This window comes from Balaenoptera musculus, chromosome 12 (assembly GCF_009873245.2).
Source record: "Balaenoptera musculus isolate JJ_BM4_2016_0621 chromosome 12, mBalMus1.pri.v3, whole genome shotgun sequence".
NCBI classification, from domain to species: domain Eukaryota; kingdom Metazoa; phylum Chordata; class Mammalia; order Artiodactyla; family Balaenopteridae; genus Balaenoptera; species Balaenoptera musculus.
The window spans coordinates 9,184,353-9,203,057 of NC_045796.1; the positions used below are offsets into that span (position 1 = coordinate 9,184,353).

General features: G+C 48.0%; 2 protein-coding genes across 8 annotated transcripts in view; one reads left to right on the forward strand and one right to left on the reverse strand.

Annotated features, from left to right (window-relative positions):
* Positions 1–230: 230 nt before the first annotated feature.
* DYNLT1 (dynein light chain Tctex-type 1) lies at positions 231–7,386 on the forward strand. Of its 2 annotated transcripts, XM_036871007.1 has the most exons (5): positions 231–317; positions 3,033–3,074; positions 6,065–6,188; positions 6,565–6,642; positions 6,940–7,386. In XM_036871007.1, the coding sequence occupies exons 1-5, from the start codon at positions 291–293 to the stop codon at positions 7,008–7,010; spliced, it is 342 nt and encodes a 113-aa protein (XP_036726902.1). In that variant the 5' UTR covers positions 231–290; the 3' UTR covers positions 7,011–7,386. The 2 variants fall into 2 exon arrangements, with proteins under 2 accessions (XP_036726902.1, XP_036726903.1); XM_036871008.1 differs by lacking the exon at positions 6,940–7,386 and having other exon boundaries at positions 6,585–6,640.
* An 843-nt stretch (positions 7,387–8,229) lies between these two features.
* The window catches only part of TMEM181 (transmembrane protein 181), a 72,459-nt gene continuing 61,983 nt past the window's right edge, over positions 8,230–18,705 (reverse strand). For all 6 annotated transcript variants that reach the window (XM_036871001.1, XM_036871003.1, XM_036871006.1 and 3 more), the window contains 8 exons: positions 18,382–18,473; positions 17,341–17,398; positions 16,601–16,703; positions 15,962–16,013; positions 13,932–14,014; positions 12,830–12,919; positions 11,987–12,053; positions 8,230–11,563 (listed from right to left, as the gene is read on the reverse strand). In XM_036871001.1, the coding sequence (XP_036726896.1) occupies positions 11,485–11,563; positions 11,987–12,053; positions 12,830–12,919; positions 13,932–14,014; positions 15,962–16,013; positions 16,601–16,703; positions 17,341–17,398; positions 18,382–18,473 (624 nt within the window). In that variant the 3' untranslated portion in view covers positions 8,230–11,484. The remainder of the gene's footprint in view (positions 11,564–11,986; positions 12,054–12,829; positions 12,920–13,931; positions 14,015–15,961; positions 16,014–16,600; positions 16,704–17,340; positions 17,399–18,381; positions 18,474–18,705) is intronic.

Below are 18,705 nucleotides of genomic sequence, written 5' to 3' on the forward strand. Positions count from 1 at the left end.
TCCCCTCCCGGACTGGCTTTGTCCATTTGTTTTGTTTTCGTTGCTGAGGTGTAGGGAGCTGCCGGGATTCCCTGGCGGGTTCCCGCGGAAACCGTCGGCCCCGGGAGCACGGCAGAAGGAGCTAACGCCGAACGACCGCCGGGCTGGTCGGAGCGGCACTGGCAACTGGGTCAGGGAGGGAGTGGGCGGGGGCCCTAGAGGAGGGCGGGGCCAGGCGCGGGGGCGGGGCCTGAGTGCGCCTGCGCAGTGCGCTCTACTCAGGGAGGCGGAGGCGAGGCGCCGAAGGAAAGATGGAAGACTACCAGGCTACCGAGGAGGTAACCGCTGGGGCGGCGACGGGACGGGTGGAGGCCGGGAGTTCCGGGTGCGGGTGGGCGGCGGCAGCCAGGGGCTTGTGCGGGCACCCGGGCCGCGTCTAGACGTGGGCAGCGGCCGTCCCCGGCTCAGGCTGTCGGCACCGGCGCCCTGCCGAGCGCTTCGCGGTGACCCACCGCCGGGCCGGCTCAGGGCGTCGTCGCCCTGCCCGGGGCGGGGCTCGTGGGGCGGGGCGGGGCGTGGAGGGGGCTCCGCAGCCCCGGGACGCCTTCCGCCGGCGGCGCCCCCGGGAGCCTACCCGCCGCGCCGCTCGCCTCCCCGGCGCCCCCGGCCCGCCGCGCCCCCGACCCCGAGAGAGCGCCGCCACTCGCTGCGTTTATTCCGTGATGCAGACACCGCCCGCGGGTGGGGAAGACTGAAGGCCGCCGCTTGTGTGTCGCTGATGCACGCAAGACTCCAGAGTGAGCCGCACGTACAGTCACATCTCTCAAGTCCCTTCAGTCAAGGATTGGATCCTCTGGCTGTGGGCAAAAAGCAGACGTGCCCAATAGGAGAACCTGCTTTTGTCTCCGTTTCCACACCTGTTCTTCGGTGCTGCGCGCAACGCCCACCGAGGCCACCGTCACTCCCATTTCATTTGAGTTTGAGACGACAGTAAAATAGCTCCTATTTGTGGTGGGAGAAGAGTCATCTCTTACTGCCCCAACGAAGAAGCAGGGTAGCGCATACAGTTATTTACCAAGCAGAAGACATTCACTGTAATGACGTGTGCCGTTTCATGGCTCTCCTTCAAGCTTACGAGCATTCAGGGAATATAGCTGATGGATGCGCCTCTTATAGAATAGCTGCCCATTTTTCTTCTCGCTAAATAATTCTTGTTGAAATACAAATAAATGGAGCCCTATTTATTATGCAGCCTGTCAAAAATAACAGGTTATTTTACCATTTTTGAAATTTAGTCTAAGCAGGAATGTTTTGAGGGAAATATATATATAAGGCTTAAGGACTGATCTTCAGAGTTTCAGTTTTTATCTAATTTCCAAACTAGCACAAACTGTCTATGGTCGTGTCATCATCAGTGTCTGAATGCTGGCAGCAATCAAGTGAATAATTAGGAGAAGTCATAGTTGAGGAGCAGGGAGCCAAGGAAAAACGTTTCCCTGTAAACTGTGCACTAATATAATATTGGAAAATGGCTTGTATTATAGGCATATTGAGTAACTTTTAAGAAAGGAAATGGCAATATAGAGGAAGTCCTTAATACTGGCATTTTAATACTCTGCACTCTAATTCTGGCGCTCACCAATGAGGTGGCTAAGTGACTTCATTATTTCAGATCTCAACTGCATATCCGAGAAATGAAAGGGCTCAACAGAGTTGATCTGTGTTTTACACAAGATAAAGCCCTGGGAGGCTGAGACCATGACTCTCTTCTTTCTAGCAGGCCTGCTGTGGGCGTTTACTAATCCACCCCACTCCTCCTAACAGCCTCTGCATATCCCCTAACTTCATGTAGATACCTGGATCTTTGTATTAATAACTCTACTCTCCGTTCATTGTTCATCTTTCCTGTAGAAACTGAAACTGCCCAGTGGATTCTGTACAACTGCTGTACTTTCCACGAAAAGTCCACTGAAATGCCCCTCACCCTTTTTCATATTTTAACCACATGGAAGGTTATACAGGGACCTTCCTGTATGGTTTAGGATCACTGAAGTCTCTTGGAAGGATCCTTTAAACTTAGAGAAATAATTTAATCTAGGATACTGCAGATGTTCATTAACTTGGTGAGTTGGCTTTGTCTCCCAGTATGACTTCTGAGTAGAGCAGGTGGGCTTCAGGCAGTCAGCTCTTGAGTCCTGGGAAGAAAGGGGCATTGCTAGCACAGGGCCACAGTGGTCAGCAATCCCACAGGGAGGAAAACACCCTGCCAGACTCTCTGCCTTTATTCCACCGGGATGCACGTGGACTGAGGGCCTGGGGCTGCCCTCTGGAAAGCATCTGCAAAGCTCAGGAAATAAGGTTCCCAGGATTCAGAGGGAACCTTGTACCCGTTCAGATGTACCATATGTAAAAAGAAAGAAAAAAGAAAACCATTTATATAAACTCCTGGCACTGGATTCCCGCTGACAGCCCACCTCCCAGCTCACCTCGACACACTGGCGGGGAATGGCCGTGCCAGCCGCTGGCTGTACAGTCCTGAAGTAGGACAGCACTGAGAAAGAAAACAGTAAAATCATGGTAAATCTGACCACAAATAGTGGTTAAAAACAAACCGCCAAAACCAAGATGTCTCAAGTTGCAAGCCTCCTGACAAGTTTACAATCAGGGAAAGAGTCAGTTAATTTATATAAAAGTCAAGTAACTCATTAAACATCTATAGTAATGATCCTAGCAGCCAGCTGAAACGGATGGAGAGATTGAATTCTAGTTTAGGGTGAAGTCAGTCTTTTGGATCATGGCATGATTAAAACAAAAACAAACCAGAAAACCTTTAAATTGTGTACCTGTGTCCTAAGTCTCCTGACTGCCTCTCATTAGCTCTGGGATCCTCAGGGAGCTCCTTAATGTTTTCCTCAGTGAAATGAACAGCCTGGTTAGATTATTTCTAAGATCTTCATTTCTAAATCATGTTCATTACCTAAATTTGCATTAATCAGTGCAGTGGAAAAGGATCTTTTAAATCAATCAAACTTAACTAATTGTCTTCCTTACAGACTGCTTTTGTTGTTGATGAAGTGAGCAACATTGTAAAAGAGGTAAGAGGAGAAATGCTCCCTTCTTCAGTGTTTGATTAATGGCTTGTATGAGTGAAAATAATGTTTTAAATACTGTCTTGGAATTGTTTCAACTGAGCCTGTGTGTTTTGGCATTTCAAATAACAGTTTTTACTTCAATGAATTATCTAGATAAGAATTACTCCCATATTATGTTAATTATATATTTTAAATGAGACAGAACATTTTATATACTAGCATTATTATTGAATGTTACTAAGGCTTGATTCTATAACCTTTTAGCATCAAAGACTCATGGTAATAATCACACTGGAAAATGTAAACGTGCATTCCCTGTGTGGTAACTGCCACAGTAGGTGGTGCTTTGAGGGATTAACCCACCTAGTGAGTTCAGAGCTGGAATCTGAGAAAATGGGAGTGTTAACTCAGTGAAAAGAGGGGGACAAATATTCCAGGCAGTGGACAAGTGCAAAGGCCCTGTGGTAAGGAGTGTGCGTGGTATGTTTGAGGGATTGGAGGGAGGTGGCTGTGGCTGGACTAGTGCTGAGCAGGGGGGCAGCCTGGGGCAGGAAGGAGGCCAGAAACGTTTTCCTAGTCAGTTTCCCTCCCTGGGTACACTGAGCACAAAATGAAGCCAGTGGCTAAAAGACGGTTATTAGATGATCTAAGTTTACCAATACCATTTGAGGTTATATATGTGATTTGGAATTTACTCCAATGCAAATTATTATCAGTGCAAGTTATTGACTAATGCCAGAGTGATAAAGAACCACAACCTATTTTCGTGAACATCATCAGAAAGCAAAATGATTTTGTTCTGCCGTATGTATTATTCCACATCAGGCATGATTTTCTGCTTGCTTTCAGGATGTATAACAGTTTGCTTGTCATTGTTTTTCTTTTTTTAAAATTTACTTATTTTTTAAATTTTTTTGTTTGGCTGCGTTGGGTCTTCATTGCTGCGCGCGGGCTTTCTCTAGTTGCAGCGAGCAGGGGCTACTCTTCGTTGGGGTGCGCGGGCTTTTCATCGCGGTGGCTTCTCTTTGTTGCGGAGCACGGTCTCTAGACACACGGACTTCAGTAGTTGTGGCACGCGGGTTCAGTAGACGCACAGACTTCAGTAGTTGTGGCTCGTGGGCTCTAGAGCGCAGGCTCAGTAGTTGTGGTGCACGGGGTTAGTCGCTCCACGGCGTGTGGGATCTTCCCAGACTGGGGCTCGAACCCGCGTCCCCTGCATTGGCAGGCGGATTCTTAACCACTGTGCCACCAGGGAAGCCCTTGTCGTTTTTCAAAATACAGTGTTTCTTAGGAACATGGTAGGGAGCAGGAAGATGGGTGAATTTCACTAGAACTCTGAGAAATGGAGTTGGCTTGTCATGAAGCCTCCTTGGGCCTCGCTTGTTTTCTTCACTGTCTTTGACTTGGTTCCCAGGCAGCAAGTACCATTGCAAGTAGACCTTCCCAGTCTCGTGGAAGCATAAAGTTACAGTGTGGTGTTACTTTCACATGGGCCTCTACAGCTTTTTTTTGCCTCTAGGCAATAGGTTAATTCTGTACTCGAGCTATTTTAAGCATTGGGTAGCAGTAAATTTGGATGGGTCCAAAATTAGCAGAGGGTTTTCCTCCCTCCCTGAAAAACAGTGAATTCCGAAGCATGTGTGGAGAGGCTTGCCAGAGTGAGAGGTTTAGCTTGAGTGCAGCCCCTACTTCTTTGAGGACGCCCAGAGCTATTAATACCCTGGTCCCAGGTTCAGCTCTGAGCTGGCGAGGGAGCAGGACACGGCCGAGGGTGCGGAAGAGCTGTGACGGTTTGTGAGGGGAGCAGGCCGCTCTCACGGCGTGACTGTAGGTAGCTTCTGTTCCTCAAAACCAAGGTCTCTGGGCTAGGCCGCCGGCAGTAGACCCCAGTCTGTCACCGTTGTATACAACTCAGGGACTTTTTCCCTCCACGTCTGAGGACAGAACTTAGGCCTCACTGAATGTTATTATTTTAGGTCATAAGTGTCATAAAAACTCAGTTTTCTGGTTTCCAGCACAAGTTAGAAAAGGAGTAGAAAAGAAAGCTGCTTAGAAGCAGGCACACAGGCACCAGCATAAAAGGCCCAGAAAACCATAAAATGGGGCTGTCCTCATTACCAGCTGGACCAAGAGTTGGGGCCAGGGACCGCGTGTATTCCTGAATACCCTCTGAAGCACACAGGGTGAACCCACCCAGAATAGAGCACAGAAAAGGAGACAAGGAATTTCATAATAAAGAAAAAATTCATCACAAACTAAGTTTTGGAATAGATAGAAGGGTTCTTTAGTTTTCTGAAAAATGTACTTCTGTGGTAACATATTCCCAGAAGATGCTGGGTAAAGGAAGTATTTGTAAATATCAATACATGATTATTTGGATAGGTTTGTACATTGTCAGTTGTACAACCGACAAAAGATTCCTCTATCTCTAGTGTACTTTTAAGAAAGAAATAGGCAAAGGAAGATATTTTCTAGCCTCAGTAGGAAGAAAATGCATTGCTTATCTCCAGACAGTAATCACAACAGCAAACATTAAATTCAGTCAAAATGTTTAAAAAACTTGACAGATCAGATGCTAATTACTTTTTTTTATTTGGCTGCACTGGGTCTTAGTTCCAGCATGCAGGATCTTCGTTGTGGCATGCGGACTCTTTAGTTGGCGGCATGCGGGATCTAGTTCCCCGAGCAGGGATCGAACCCGGGCCCCCTGCGTTGGGAACGCGGAGTGTTAGCCACTGGACCACCAGGGAAGTCCCATATAATTACATATTTTAAAAAATGAATATAAAGCATTCAAATGAAATATAACACGGTTAGAACAAAAGGTACATTTGCAAAGGAGTCCTCGTGGTTACAAATAAGCTTATTTACACTTTATGCAAATTGTATTTCAGCAGTTCTTAGGGTGCGGTACTAACTGTGCTAACCTCAGGAGTGGCTGGAAGGTGTTTGGTGTGTTCTGCTAACAGTGACCAGCGTGCTCTGTCTTCCAGGCCATAGAAAGTGCCATCGGTGGCAACGCCTATCAGCACAGCAAAGTGAATCAGTGGACCACAAACGTAGTGGAGCAGACCTTAAGCCAACTCACCAAGCTGGGGAAACCATTTAAATACATTGGTAATGAATTTTTGCCTCTTGTTTGTATTGGTGGTGGTTCTTTAAATACTGATCAGAGGCGAGTCTGTGTCAGGAGAGCAGCGTGGCCTGAGCTCAGAGGAGGTTCCTGGTAGGAGCAGGTCACTCGGCTTGTGCACGTTACCGCCCACCTGGCCTGTGGGGCTGCGGGAACGCAGGGATGTACCAGCATTTCAGATCTGATGCTCTCAGGACAAGCCTGTGGTGATCTGTTGATGTCCTAGGACCAGGCACTCTACCCCTAGAATTGTTATCATGAACATCAGCCACGTGATCTACATATACATGCTGAAAGTGGACAGAAAGGAATTTGTGTTGCCAAGTATATTTCTCTAATAAAAGTCTGTTTTTATCGAAGTGACCTGTGTAATCATGCAGAAGAACGGAGCGGGATTGCACACGGCAAGTTCCTGCTTCTGGGACAGCTCTACTGACGGTACGGTTTTCATTCCTTTCGTGAAGGCTTGTCACGGGCACTTCCCTGAAGGCTCTGTGGTGCCTGGACCCTGCTGAGATCTAGATAATTCAAAGCGTTGTTTTATGAAATATGTGCTTGGATGTTTCCTGTCTTTGAATGCATGTTTATTAGAGTCACCTTTTAAAACACTTTATAGAAAAGAGACTGGCCAACCTTCTTTTTTGGCCACCAAGAGTTAAGTACATGATCGTGAGAACTCGGAAGACCCCCGTTCTTCCCAGTTTTCTGTCCTAACCCGCCTCCTTCCTCCCGCAGGGAGCTGCACTGTGCGATGGGAGAACAAGACCATGTACTGCATTGTCAGCGCCTTCGGACTGTCCATTTGACCTCCTCGTCCAGCCTGTGATCTTTCTCCTTTTGTCCCAACATTTCTCTTCCATCTTCTAACCACCAGCCATCTACTCAGTGATCACCTGTCTCACTCTCTTTAAGTGTGTTTTTGTGGCGCTCTCAAAATGTAGAGGAAAAAACCAAATAACCACACTGTTCTGTGACCTGCACACCCTAAGTCAGAGGAATCATCACCGAAGGTAGTCAGGAGCCTGTCCTGCCACTTGTCTTAACTTTGAATGTTTCTTTTCAAAGGTGCTAAAAGCCGAAATCTGCTAGTGTGAAACTTTCTCTACTCTCTGAAATGATTCAAATACACTAATTTTCCATACTTTGTACTTTTGTTAGAATAATAAATTATTCCAATTTAAAGTGTGTGTTTTCTTCATAGTCTAAATAGTATCACAAATGAATTCTCCATATTTAGTTAGTGGCTTTAGAATCTATAAAACTGTAAAAAACAGAAGTTGCAGTTCAGCTTTGGTCCTCTCCAGTACAGCGATTTGCTGAGTCACCCGTGGGACCAAGATCTTGACTGCTTTGCTGTGTTCTGGTTGGAATTCTACCCTTGGGCATCACATCCTTCCCTCCAGGTCTTCTCTTCTGGAGCTTCAGGGGTGGCAAGTGGGCAAGCTGGTCTTTTCTGATAGCTGGAGAGCTCTGACTCACACTGTCGGCCCAAATCTGCAACACTACAGCTTCTACTCCTGTGTTCTCTTATTTTTCAGTAGCAATCACAACAGAAATGTTTTAGTACCTTATGGCTTACACAATGCTTTCACAATTATTCATTTTGTGTCCACAACAGTTAGACCATTATTTATGAATCAGAAAAGGTGTCTGGAGGTTTTCTGACTGATTTAAAGTCGTATCCAAGTAAGTGGGGAGGTGGGCCCCAAACCCGGTGAACCTCACCTTCAGGGCTCGTGCCTGGGCCACGTTAACATGGCAATAAAGACAGACACACCTCCGCGTCCACCTACCTGCTGAAATGAAAAAACCCTGCTCTTGTCCCTAAAGCACCAATGCCTGAATGATCAAGTTAACTCCACATGCAAAGAGCAAACAAATCAATGTACGTAAATAAGGATCAAATATTAAAAATTTATTAACATCTACCAGAAAGGTAGTCTCTTAGTAAAAGGTGAAAGATTTATACGACCTGAAGAGAAACCAGAGTATAGAAAGGTAGTCTCTTAAGCCATTCCCAAAGTGTAAATTTGCCATAGATAAACATTTATTCACTTTGATTGACTACAATGATCATTCTGTGATCAAGTACTACTGTGCTCACTGACACAGTTCCAAGGTCTAATACATAGCTTTATCTTTCCTTTTGAGCTTAAGGTTTAGAGTTGTTTTATTTTACAAATATTTACAGTCTCTTTGTAAAAAGGCAGTTTTCAGTAGCAGAAAATCCTGTGTTTCATAGTCTGGTATTATAGTTCCCAGTATACCTAAAACATGTCAAATCAAGATAAACAGGGTAACAAGATGTCACAGACTAAAGCAACTTCCCTTTGGCCTGCGGAAAAGATTTGTACCTTTGTTTTTCAAAAGTCTAACCTCTAAGGCAACTGGTTTTTAAAACCCTCAAAATACATAAATGTACTTAAGTGTTCTAAGTCTAGTCTTCACTAGATGTCCCTTTTAATCATCCCTTCTATGAGCCTCTGTGTTTTTCCCTGTGAAAAGGATTCCAGGAAATAAGTTACTGACCACATTATAATCTACTGAACGTAACTGTACCTTCAGTAAGTAGCTCATGGAATTCTTGAGGCTGGTGATGTCTGTCTTGTAACCCGACCATTTAATGGGTTGGGTTTACATAATGTATCTAAACTTTTATTGCAATCTGTAATTATGTACAGGAACAATCTTACAAACCTTGAATATATTTTATATATCCTCTTCTTTAGCCTTTCAAATGGGGCTTAAGAGAGAGAAAACTGCATCACTGCACTGCTTTAATGATTTAATAATAAATCAAGCAGACCTTTATCCACACGGATAATGAAGCTCTCCCTAGGGAAACTGTGAAATGCCTACGGTCATTTTCCAGGTTCCCCTAGACTGGACCAGTATAAAAAATTATCCCAAAGATGATGTTATTCAAGCTGTTACCATGGAAGAACTAAAGTCAGCCCTTTATAATTTAAGTTTGCAAAACTTTGATACCCTCCAAGACCAAAAAATAATCATAGTCATTTTCTTGCTACTGTCTAAAGTTTCTGGCAGACTTTAGTGTTTTAACCTAATACCTATGGCTCATATAATACACGCTAAATGCTATACATTTTAAGCAAATTTTTACATGTAAGATGTAATATGTTGACATATACTAGAGAAGAGAAACTGAAAATGCATGACTTAATAAAGAACCATTTCCCACTTAAGTACTTTCTTTTGTAACTTTTCCTCGTTTCCAACTTAGTTACAAAAAGTAAATAAATGCTCCCATATTTTTCATTTCACTGATTTGATGCCAATAAGAATCAAAGGATGAAGATATCAGTCCTCAGTTAACAACTACACTATAGGATGAGGATAAGTTTTAAAATGTACCTAATGTGTACAGCTAAATGCTTCAAATACTTTACATTTACTGATAAATAACAGCATTCCAAATTATGGACAATTATTTTATAATGATTAAAACTTGTAAACTATATCATACTAGGATACATTAATCAGCACAAGTAAGTTTTCATCAATTTACATAAAATTACTTAGTCTTAATAGAAGTTGTAAAATTTGGTAACAGAAAATTTCTTCCTCTGAATACACAGAATCAAAAAAAGTAATCACGTCATTGCAGCAAATGTAAAAATCATGTAAACTTGAATTACCCTTGCAATAATACAACTGTTTTAATTCAGACTTTCTTATTTACAAGGTTTTAAAAACAAATATAAATGGAATCCATATTAAAGGTGCATTATCATTAAAGTTTAAATTAAAAAGAAAGATATGAAGTCATAATGAATAGTCTCTCATGAACCTCTCTAAGGTCCCAGCACTACCTAAAGTGGAATGTAACTTTTAGCTCTGAATGGTAATTGGAGAGGTAATGTATACATGAAGAAAGTGCAGGGGCTGTTTGCACAGCAGAACAATCACGTCCCATACCTCTGCATCTGCCGAGATGGCATCAATCAGGATGTCTGCAATGATCACAGGTAAACCATTCAAGCGAGAGATTAGTATGCATGCCAAATGAAAAGCAAAGGAGATATCTCTACCTCCTATAGTTAGCCTTTGACAAAAAGGAACTGGAAATCTCCAGGGCCTTCTACGATGCCACAGATTCAGCAGCTCCAGACGGCTCTTACACAGAGCAATTTATCTGTTTAGCTGACGACCATGTGAGACACACAGGGCCGGAATAATTCCCAACAAGTTACCTTCTCCCCAAAGATGTTCCTCCGTAAGCCATCTAAAATGTTTTACCTTCTTTCATCTAGTTTCCAAATGTGAAGCTGAAGAACTTTTTGGCAATAACGAATCTGTAGTAGTATACCAATCACTTGTTTAACTTTTATTTAAAAAACAAAACAAATAGAGCTCTACAAGGTATCATCTTTAACAGAGTTGCAGAAACTCCTGCTTACTGGAATTGTAATGGATACCCTCCTCCCCATGAATATGAATGATGTCTCCATGCACAGGGACATCATTCATATTCATGATGTAACGCTCACACGCATTACTCACGTGTGCACACAGGCCCTTAGAAAACCCTGGCAACGAGACCCTTCCCATGGGAGCTGACAACCTGTCAATCATCTTACCCTTTCCTTACGAGCCTTATCAAACGCTCCTCAGAACTCCAAGACACCAGCTCTGCTTTGGTGGCAGTGAAGGGCTAGAACCTGCCCACCCGCCTCCCTTTCCCTAAAGAGCCATTACGTACGTACACATTTCACACAGCAACCGACACAAGTTACCCATCACTTGAGAGGCGTGATCACCCAGAGCACAGGCCACTCAATGGGGAAGGACTGCCCTCGTGGGGCAGCCACAGAAACAGGCTTCCCTTTGAGTTTAAAGGGTCAAAAATTGGTACCACGGGGCAGGGAAGAAAGGAAGGGAGCAGAGGACCACCACCATGCTGTGGGCCTTATTCACAAGGGCTTTCCAGAAACTTGAAATTAGTAAATTGCTTTTTTAAGTACATAATTCTCTCTACTAAAAACAGCAGTAATTTCTTTCTCACCACTGAAAACAGCTATCTCTCATATGAAATCTTTGAAAAATGATTTGGCTGTTTAAACTTTTTGTCAGTGCTTCTCTTCCCAAATAAATGCAGTCAGTCTAACAGTAAATTTGGCCCATTGTTTAAATTTGTCCTCAATTTTGGTTTTCCTTTCAAAAATATGTAAACAAATAAGGATGAGGAAATCTCTGCTTGTAAGAGAGGTCTGCGTTCAGGCAGGTACAGGGCAGGCCAGGAAGCAGGCACGGGGGGGCTCAGTCACTCTCAGACCCCTCCTTGTACTGGGCCCGGATGGCCTGGCCATTCTGCAGGGGCATCTCTTCATAGTCACTCCTGTTACAAAAGAGACCTCTGATACCATTCGGCTTTTGACAGCACTGGATTTATTCTCCTCTTCACACTGACCCGCCGTCCTAACAAGAGCCCGTTTCCTAGCCTCGCTCTCTCCACTTCTGTCACCAATTGATTCCTCCCACTCCTCCCGCCCCACCCATCACCAGGGTGTCTGTTCTTCCAGAAAGAACTGCTCTTCCTGTGGTCACCACTCACAGGTGTCCAACAGGAAGGGACACTACCCACCTAAGCCTGAGTGACATGACAACAGAAAACCAGGGGATCGCATGACTCTCCCAGGTGAAAGAAACGGGACGATACCTTTGAAATCGTCTGAGAATGATCACCAGCCTCTCCGGTAAACATGCGAAAGCAGGCCGAGCGCTGGCCCCGGGGCAGCCTTCGGCGGAGGTGGGGACTTACCCGTATATCACGTCGTCGTCCGAGTCGTTGAGCATGGAGAAGGCGGGATTGTCCTTCAGCTGGGACTCTGAAAACCAACAAGCATTTTAACGTCACCAGCCCAGAGAGGCAGGATGCTGTTCTAGAAGGGTGGGAGTCAGAAAGAGCTGGATTCCAATCCCCGCTTCCCCGTTTACCGCCTGCGTGAGCCGGACAGGTGGACAGGTCGTTCTGTCCCCGGGGGGCGCCGCGGGAAGACTGAGCGGGAGCCTGGGGGGAAGCGCCGCCCGGAGCAGCCGGCGGGCGGGCTCCCCGCAGCCCAGGGTCCCGCAGGTCCTCACTGGGAGCAGGGCCGGGAGACCTGGTCTGCCCGCCGCGCCCGCCGCGCCCCGGGCCTGAGCAAGGCTGCCGGTCCACAGCCCGTCACCCGTCGCCTCCGCCCGGACCCTCTGCGCACGTGCTGAGCGCCCCCTCCACGGACAGCCAGGTGGCCCTGCCGGGCCACACGCCGCCCCGGCTCCAGGGAGTTCTCACCCTTCTCACCCCGGGGCAAGAGGGCTGTTTTGGTTTGGTTCTTTTGGGAGGTGGGGCGGGGTGTACGTCTGGCTTTCTTTTGATGGTCACGGCACTCATTTCCAACAGACTTTATTTCGCGGGGCTGACGGACACGCTCGTGTCAGGACCCACGGACACACTCCGTTCGTGCATCTTGGGCTGTAAGGACACGGCACCCGCTGGGCTCCACGTGCGGCTCAGGGCTCACTAGCCGAGCCCGCCGGGTCTCCCCGCTAAGAGGGCGCCGGGGAGGCGGGGCCGGAGCTGCTGCCCAAGCTCCCTGGTCAGCGACCTTGGCCGGTGGCTTACCGTACAGGGCGTTCTTCGAGGGCGAATACACAAAGGCCAAAGTGTAGAGGTAAAAGTTCAACAAGCCGTAGAAAGATAAGAATTCAGCTGGTGACACTGGTCAAGGGAAGCAGCAGAGCTGGGACACCGTCTATTTGGACACGTCAGCCGGGCCCTCCCGCAACCGTCAGGGACTGCTAAGCAGCAGCCGGGACCCCGGGGGCCACACCCAGACATCGGGGCACCACAGGGCAGGCCCACGGCCGGAGGTTACAATGACTTTCCAAGGGCACCTGAAAACCACAGGTGAGCCGCGCCCTCTCCTATCCATGGAAGCCTCTGGAGGTGGCAGGACCTGAAGAGAGCAAGTCACACGCAAAGGGCAGGAAGGCCACATAAATACGGGTGAGTCAAGAATAAAAGGAAGAACTGGAAACAGACTCTCAAACTAGTCCTTCTTAATCTTTTCTGGATTACATACCCCTTTGAGAATCTGATAAAAGCTTTGTGTGAAATTCAGTCACAAAATTGTGAAAAATCATGTGTCGATTCTAAGGATGTAAGTTAAGAGAAGAGGCCCCACGGAAAGGACCCAAGACGTGAGGGATGAGCCCCAAGGTTTCCCCTGATGGATGGCATCACTGAAAGCGGGAGTGGGAAGCACACACTTGACCCGATTATGCATCCAGAAGAGGAGCTTACTGCCAAGGCAACGGGGCCCCAGGGAATTGAAGGAGGTCCCGCTGTTCACAAGCCCTCCCCAGAGACACAGGTGTCAACTGCGGCTGGACACATCTGGGAGTTGGTAAGGGATGCCATCTGGGGAGACAGGACCCTCAAATCAGGCCTCGGCCTCTCCCCGGTGCCCTGCAGGGAGAGGCGGGCAGCCCTGGCCGGACCCGAGGCTCGGATGGTGAGTGGACCCGTTCCAGGCCCTGCCCCACAGAGAGGAGAGTGGGGCGTGGAGGGCGGGGGCAGGCGCTGGGGCCCCTGGGCCTCTCATTCACACGGACAGGGGTGAGGCCCCCAGGGCATGCCTCTTCCTGACTTTCACAGGCCTGCAACGCTACCCACTCCACCGGGGTGTGTGCCTGACACCTGACGTCTTTCCACGAAAGGATATAATTCTGGTAGTGAGTTGACAGTTCAGCTACAAAATTGTCTTGTAATACTTGTGCTCCGAACCTTAAATAAAGGATGACGATGCTGAAAAAGAAGGGGGGTGGACGATACATAAAAACATACCAAGAGACAGCACTAGCTGCACATAACTTGCTACATTCACTGGCTAGTCATGATTTCATCTGCATGGAGACTCGTACACGCGCACACAGCCCCTCCACTGGGCTCCTGGTCTCAGATCCAGGGACAAGGTCAGCCGATGCCGACGCAGACCTTGTTACAGCCTCGAACCCAGGTCCCCGGGCACGTGCTCCTCCTCTTCTCTTACTCAGTCTGTGCCTTTTGGACCATCTCCTCCAACAGACCCGGGGGACAGTCTGCCTCTCCTTGTCCTCTTCCCCCGCTGGGCAGTGGTTCACATACCTGTCTGACACCTGCCCACCAACGCACGTGCCGACAGAGGGTTCTGGTACTGGGGAGCCCACTTCCCCTCCCTGGGGTCCAATCTCCACTCCAGCCAGACAGACTGTTTAATAAAATGTGAACCAGGTCCCTTCACCTCCTGGCTTAAAACCTTGCGAAGGGTTCCCGCCACTGAGAACAGAACCCAGACTCCTCACCATGGCCTGCGGGGCGCCCTGACCTCCCGGCGGCCACCCTCCCTCACACCCTCACGCCCTGCGACGCCGCTGTCCCTGAGCCCAGGCTTCAGGGCCCTACTTCAGGCCCCAGGCGCCCTGCTCGGAGAGGCGTCGCCCACGAGCCCCATTAGAGCAGCCACGGCCCTCCTGCCATCGCCCATCCCTCTGCTTTCATTACGGCGTTTAGGCTATTTTTTAATCTTTTATCACTGCCCTCCTCCCCTGGACTACAAACGCCACGACAGCGAGGAACCCGTCTGCCCAGTTACCAGTGGGGGCATTTCCTGGGTACCTGCTGCACGAATGAATCCCCTCGAAACTCAGACGAAGAAAGATCACAAAAGCGTAACAACTTCTAGACAGACGTACAGAGGTCACTACAAGGAGACAGTAGCTCCCAGCCCGTGGACTGGGGCAGCCTGAGGGCGAGGCTGTGTGAGGGGGTGGGAGGGGTGTTTATGTGTAGAAGGAGGTGAGGGTGTGCATGTGAGGCTGTACCAAGGGCTGAAGAGAGACTGAGTAACAACCCATGAACCTCTGTTTTCAGGTGAATTTAGATGCTGAATAAAACCAAGCTCATTTTGAAGACCAGGCCAAGTTCACATGCTTTGGCGAGGGATGCACACAGCTCCTGCAGGGGCGGGTGAATGAACCCAGATGCCTCCGGGACCCCCCATCCAACAAGGCTGGGACCCCAGCGCAGGGGTGGAAAGCCAGCCACTCGGAGCCCGGCATGGCTCCCACCAGGGAAAGGGCTGACAGCCGCTTATTTGCCATCCAAACGACGGAGAAAGAAATGCAGATAACTAGATGTCGTTCCCCTTCGGGATTTTGATTTTAGGAGAAAGCGACAAACCAAAAAGAAGCAAGCAATTATCTGGAATTCATTCAAAGACCCGGCTTTCTGCGCTCCCTCAGGCCGGCCCACGGACCCGGGAGAGTCCTCGGCACCTGCTCTGCTGCGTGGCATCTCCTGCCCGCTTCCCTCGGGCAGCAGCGTGTGTGCTTCAATGATGCCCGCTTACCGTCCCGTCCTTGGGGCAGCAAAAGGAGCCCAGGTGCCAAGCACGTCACCCAGGATCCTAACTCTCCGACTTGTCTCTACTGCATCTGCTGCCTTACAGGGCACATGTCAGAGCAAGGGGGGAACTCGGGCAGCGCTGGGCCGCGGGCCTTCGCCAAGCTCTTCTCTCCCCTGGGCGCGAACAACAGACATGCTCCCTCAGCCACCACACGCTCAGGGCCCTGCCGGGGGAGGAGGCCTCAGACCAGTGGATACAGCTGGCTAGAAGCACCCTAAAATTAACCCCATAGAACGGGAGAAAAGACATTCAGGACAGTAAAATTAAAACTCACATTTTGCTTCTTTTAAGAAATAAAGTCTTCTTACCTAATGATAAGCACTACAAAAGTCAATGCTGTCAAAAATTTCAACCTGAGATCTGAAAAAGAAGTAAATACTCCCATTAAATCACCAAATTGGAATTAAATTCCACTAATCCCAGAGATCTTTAAAGACAAAAATAAAGCCAAACAAAAGCCAAACCTTCTGAACAAAACCCTTCTTCCCTCTGGACTTTAAACCTGTTAGCACCTGAAGCCCAGGAGAAATGCTGTCTCACCTCCCCCGAGGCCAGGAGGGTCTCCAGCGAGGCCGTGGCCACTATTATTTTGCTTGTGACAGATTGGGGGAGAGGATCCTATGACATCAGGTGACTTGTCCCGATTCAAGGACGAGGAAAACCACCCCTGCCGCTTTGTAAGGTGCGATTCCAGAAGGATCCAGGCAGCTCCAACAGCCACACTGGCACCTGGGGCCCCAGCTGGCTTCCACCCCACAGGCCTCCCTCCAGCGTTGGCCCGAAGCACTGTCCAAATGGCCCAGAGTCACCCCTGCAGCCCTGGGCTCCCTGGGGCTGAAGGCGCTGCTCCAGCCCCTGGGTCTGCCCTCCGGGTCAGGCCGTCGTCCCCCCCAGCCCGCGCCCACGCGGGCGGCCCTGCACCAGAGGGGTCTGAGACCAGCGCTTACCTACATAAGGCATGTGCCGCAGCTCGGAGCAGGCCCGCACGATCAGGAACAAAAGGTATAAGATGTACATGGCGGCCACCACCATGAAGAAAACCTTCATTCCCTGGACCGAAACCAGATGGGCACTTGAATGACAACACGGTCTCAGTGTTGCTTCTCCCTCCGACGACGTAAGCAGGAAAGCCAGAGCTTTCTAAGAGGGACCCGGAGCCCTGAAGGTCACCGCCCGGAGCAGCACGAGAACACGCTCCGGCCGCTCTGACTCTCCTCATCCCGGCTCAACCCCTCTGCGAGCACAGGCGGCCAGCTCACCCCAGGAGGACAGCCCGGCCCCTGCTCATCAGACGAGCGAACGCCCCCACGACACACAGAAAGCTCCGAGCATGGGGCCTGGAACGTAGGAGGTGCTCAATAAACGGCAGTGGCGCCTACTTGTCTCTCCCCGGGATGAGGGCCTGCCTCCCCGCCCTGCTTAGGAAGACAGCGCTATGTGTCCCAGAAAGCATCCAGGCCTGGAGCTCAGTTTTTCTGGACCTTGGTTTTCTTTTCTGTGAAATGAGGGGCTGAACTAGATCACCTAGAAGACGATGGGTCTAAACCACACATGAACTTTCTATGGACCTTCCCAAATAACCAGTTGGCAAGCTTGTATCAACAGCACAATTTAAGTTACAAAATTCAGCGACTTTTTAAGACAGCAGTTAAAAAAAAATTCCTCTGGCTTCATTAACGATCCTTACCTGAAAATTTCCTGTGTCAACTCGATACTGGTACATTGGATCATGTAATTCATTAATTCTAGAAATACGATGTTATAAAAAAAAAAAACAACATAGATTAATAACTAGTTTACTTTTTATTTTATACTTTCTCTCACTTGGCTTTCTAAAAAACTTACTAACATAAACTACTTGCTGACCAACAGTAAAAGATTTTTAAAAAGTAATCCTCAATTTATGAGAAATTCCAAATTACCTACTGAAATGCACACACACTACTAACTTACTGTCCACAGTCATCAGTATGGTGAAGTACAGTATTCATCATCACGAAAATCCCTATACTAGCTCTCTTTCCATTTTAAGAGCTGTTTTCCAGGCACCTTTTCAACGGCATATATGGGCACCAGGAAATAGATGAGCACACAAAGAAAGCAATAAAAGTAAATATAAACTTCTATGAAGCGCATTTCAAAATGACACTGGGCTGAGACGACAGGCGGGTGGGAAGAGGGAAGCGGAGACGCGACCTGAGTCCTATCGTTACTGTGCCAGGTGCCAACATCATACCCCTGAGATGGGACTAGTTTCTGCAGAAAATCCTACTTGGGCGAATCAGGTTGTTACTATGTTAGGCTTCTGCGGTGGTGCCATTTGACAGACGGACAAAAATACTAAAGATCAACCCTGGGAGCTGGTATAAGGATGGGAAGGTTTAAAGACACAAGCCAAAGGAGAAACGTAAAACATCTGGGGACAGTGGTGAACCAGGAGCCGACCTGAGAGTCATTCCTACAAATGGAGTCTCTGCCTCTCGTAAGGAGAAATCTGAAAAGATGTGGTCTCCTTTGTTTTCCACCTTAGACTAGAAGAGTCGTGTACATCTCTACATGCCATTCAAGCAGAAATGAACCCTCAGTTTAAGTCACACTACCAAGTCGTGAAACACTGGGTGACAGATTCCCTTCTGGATGAGTTCACAAAACACAGTCGACTATGGGTCTGTCCACCTTGTTAAATGCTTTCCAAGACTGAAGTTTCACACATAATAAAATTACTCACGTCTGCCATATTCCGAGGGTAACACAGGCCAACCACAATAGTCCAACAATGAAGAATTTAGGCAAATAGAAAGTCAAGCACTTCCTTTCCCCCTTAAAAAAAAAAAAAAAGAAATAGAGAAGTTAGTAATTCTAGCAAACTATTACCCCCTCACAGACCACAACGGATCATAGATACTCCAATCATTTCCACACAGCACACACTCTCCTGTTGACTATGAGGCTGAAGACAGGTTCCCAAGGGCGAGTTCACCCTAAGGATTATCACCAGAGCCTGGCACAGAAGGACTGAGTCCCCCACTCCCTCCGGAAGTGCTGACGGCTC